The sequence below is a fragment of the Melospiza georgiana genome, chromosome 28 (assembly GCF_028018845.1).
Source record: "Melospiza georgiana isolate bMelGeo1 chromosome 28, bMelGeo1.pri, whole genome shotgun sequence".
Taxonomy (NCBI): domain Eukaryota; kingdom Metazoa; phylum Chordata; class Aves; order Passeriformes; family Passerellidae; genus Melospiza; species Melospiza georgiana.
The window spans coordinates 1,113,814-1,117,352 of NC_080457.1; the positions used below are offsets into that span (position 1 = coordinate 1,113,814).

At 69.9% G+C, this 3,539-nt stretch overlaps 1 protein-coding gene across 1 annotated transcript; it reads right to left on the reverse strand.

Moving 5' to 3' along the window:
- Positions 1-1,052: 1,052 nt before the first annotated feature.
- On the reverse strand, positions 1,053-1,940 carry LOC131094235 (peptide YY-like). Its single transcript, XM_058041755.1, has 3 exons — positions 1,741-1,940; positions 1,554-1,625; positions 1,053-1,225 (listed from the first exon to the last, which is right to left on the reverse strand). Exons 1-3 carry the CDS (start codon positions 1,917-1,919, stop codon positions 1,201-1,203), a joined length of 276 nt encoding a protein of 91 aa, XP_057897738.1. The 5' UTR covers positions 1,920-1,940; the 3' UTR covers positions 1,053-1,200.
- Positions 1,941-3,539: the final 1,599 nt, after the last annotated feature.

The window sequence follows — 3,539 nt, forward strand, 5'->3', positions numbered from 1 at the left end:
TCACACGCACACCTGTTTGTCACACACCCGTTTGTCACACACCTGTTTGTCACACACCTGTTTGTCACACACCCACAGCTCCCCATCCCACTCACCTCCTTCCTCGGGCAGGGACACGGGGACACGGCGAGACGAGGGGACGCTGCCTGACACGCCGGGTGCTCGGTGCCGCTGCTGCCACCGCCGTGCCGGCCCTTTTATCCCCCGTGTCCCCGCTGATGTCACCCTGCCACGCAGCACCTGTGGCCAGGTGCCCACTCGGACGGGGAGGGGGGACAGGGCTGGTGGCAGGGGGTGACAGGGACAGCTGGCCCCTGGTTAATGTTTGACCCCGCGCCGAGGGGGCTCCCGGAGGGGACAGGACGTGGGCACGGCTGTCCGGCCCCACGGAGGGACAGAGGGACAGGTGTGGGGACAGAGGGACAGGTGTGGGGACAGAGGAACATGGCCGGGGGGCTGGTGGGGTGCAAGGGTGGCAGGGATGGAAGGGGCAGAGTGGGACAGGGGGACTGTGGAAGGGCAGCACCCCCACGGATGCCCCCCAGCACCCCGAAATTCACCAGCGGTGCATCCCCTCGCCAGCGCCCCCCAAACCCCACACCCAACGCACCCCAGTATCCAACCCCAGTGCGCCCCAGCCCCACCGTTCCCCACGCGCCCCCTCCTGCAAAACCCCCACTCCACTCCCCTCCTATCACCCCCAAATCCCTGCCCACCCCCCTGACCCCGCTCCCTGCACCCCAATACCTCCTGTCCCCCGTTCCCCCCATCCTCCCTGCACCCCAATGCCTCCTGCCCCCCGTTCCCCCCATCCTCCCTGCACCCCAATGCCTCCTGTCCCCCGTTCCCCCCATCCTCCCTGCACCCCAATGCCTCCTGTCCCCCGTTCCCCCCATCCTCCCTGCACCCCTCCGTCTCCCCCCACCCTTCCATCCCTCCATGCCCCCCGCGCCCCCCGCGCACAGCTCGGAGCCGCCGTGCCCACGATCGCTCTTTTATTGTGGCTGCGGGGCCGTGCAGGGACCACGCGGGACCCCCCCGGCAGCGCCGGGGAGGGGAGAGGGTCGGGGACACCCCCGGGCCGGCTTCTGGGGATCCCCGGCCTTCCAGCGGGGGGTCCTGCGCTGGCCCTGGCTCCTCTGGGGGGTCCCGGAGGTGTGGGGAGGATTTGGGGGGCGCGGGGTGAGCAGGGCGGGGCGGTCACCACGAGGAGTCGTCATCGAACCTGCGGGAAGAGCTGGTGTGAGAGAGGGGGAAACGAGACCCCCAAACCCCCCGGGACCCCAAACTGCCCCGGGGACCCCCAGCCCGGAGTACGCTGGGCACAGGGAGGGGACAGCGACAGCGGCAGGGACACTCACCGAGACCTGTCACTGCCAGCCCCCAGGAGCAGGGACAGGGACAGGGACACTCACCGTGACCTGTCGGTCCCCAAGAGCAGGGACAGGGACACTCACCGTGACCTGTCGCTGCCGGTCCCCAAGAGCAGGGACAGGGACAGGGACACTCACCGTGACCTGTCGGTCCCCAAGAGCAGGGACAGGGACACTCACCGTGACCCGTCGCTGCCGGTCCCCAGGAGCAGCTCCGTCCCCGCGGCGCCGGGGCTGGCGCGTTTCCCGTACCTGCGGGACGCGGGATCGCGCCTGAGCCGCGGGTGCGCGCCCGGGGGTGCGGAGGGGACCCCGCGGGGACAGGGACGCGCGTGTCCCCCCCCACCCCCCCCCGTGTGGCGCTCACCTCTGCCGCGTGACCAGGTTGATGTAGTGGCGGAGGGCCGAGAAGTAGCGCGCCATCTCCTCGGGGGACGCGTCCTCGCCGGGGCTCTCGGGCTTGGGGGGGTACGCGGCCGCCAGGCACAGCAGGGCACACAGGGACACGGCCACCAGCGCGCGCCACGGCCGCGGGGACAGCACCATCTGCGGGGGACAGGAACGAGGGGCGGCTGTGGCTGCCGGGGGGGGCACCCCCACAGCCCCCGGGACCCCCAAACCGCCAAACCGGGACCCCCAAACCGGCTCTGCACCCCCACAGCCCCCGGGACCCCCAAACCGGCTCTGCACCCACCAAACCGGGACCCCCAAACCGGCTCTGCACCCACCAAACCCCCCACCCGGCTCTGCACCCCCATAGCCCCCGGGATCCCCAAACCGGCTCTGCATCCACCAAAACCCCCACCCAGCTCTGCACCCCCATAGCCCCCGGGACCCCCAAACGGGCTCTGCACCCCCATAGCCCGGGACCCCAAACGGGCTCTGCACCCGCCAAACCGGGACCCCCAAGCGGGCTCTGCACCCCCATAGCCCCCGGGACACCCAACCCCGCTCTGCCCCCACCAAACCGGGACCCCCAAACCGGCTCTGCCCCCCCATAGCCCCTGCGACCCCCAAACCGGCTTTGCACCCCCATAGCCCCCGGGACCCCCAAACGGGCTCTGCACCCCCATAGCCCCTGGGACCCCCAAACCGGCCCTGCACCCACCAAACCGGGGACCCCCAAACCGGCTCTACCCCCACCAAACCCCCCAGCTCCCCAGGGATTTGTTTCACCCCCCACCCGGGACCCCAGACCCATTAAAGAGACATTTCCACCCCCGGGACCCCCCCATATCCCACGGGGACACTCCCTCCCAAGGACCCCCCCTCAAGGGAGCTGTCCCACCCCAAAGACCCTGTGCCCCCAAAGGGGTCCCCACATGTCCCCGAGCTGATTGTCCCTCGTGGGGACCCCCGCCCGTGGCTGCACTCACGATGGCGGAGGCAGAGGTGGCACCCGGGGCCTGGCAGAGGGGTGACAGCGCCGGGGACACGGCGGCTCCCGCACCCGCCCGGGCTTTTATAGCCCCACGGGGACCGGCGGCTCCTCCCTCACGCGTGACAGACCCACGGGCACGCAGGACACTGCGGCCCCCCCCGCGGCCGGGGGACACGTGCCACCAGCCTGTGGCTGTCACCTGCACGGTCCCCAGGCTGGGGCACGGAGGGGGTGGGGAGGACAGAGCAGAGGGGGACACACGGACACGGGGACACAGGGACACGCGTGTGGCCACAGGACACGGACACGGGCGCGGGTGTGACATGCCACCATGGCGCGCACACAGGTGTGACAGGCGGCCAGGGTGCACGGAGTGGCACACGGCAGATGTGACAGGCGGCCACGGCACGGTGACATGGATGGGACACACGGCTGTGGCACGAGGACACGGGACACACAGGGATGTCACACACAGATGTCACACGCAGCCGTGGCACGGGGACACAGGACAGGAACACTGACACGGATGGGACACACAGCTGTGGCACAAGGACACAGGACGCACACGGATGTCACACACGGATGGGACACACAGCTGTGGCACAAGGACACAGGACGCACACGGATGTCACACACGGATGTCGCACATGGATGTCACACGCAGCCGTGGCACGAGGACACAGGACAGGAACACCGACATGGATGGGACACACAGCTGTGGCACGAGGACACAGGACGCACACGGATGTCACACACGGGTGTCACACACGGCTGTGGCACGAGGA

What these genes read in the sequence shown, in the direction of transcription:
- LOC131094235 (XM_058041755.1), bottom strand. Translation starts at nt 1,919, where the DNA reads ATGGTGCTGTCCCCGCGGCCGTGGCGCGCGCTGGTGGCCGTGTCCCTG. An exon ending in AACCTGGTCACGCGGCAGAG is followed by an intron (nt 1,626 to 1,740) that starts GTGAGCGCCACA and finishes CGCGTCCCGCAG; the next exon opens with GTACGGGAAACGCGCCAGCC. An exon ending in ACCGGCAGCGACGGGTCACG is followed by an intron (nt 1,226 to 1,553) that starts GTGAGTGTCCCT and finishes CTCTTCCCGCAG; the next exon opens with GTTCGATGACGACTCCTCGT.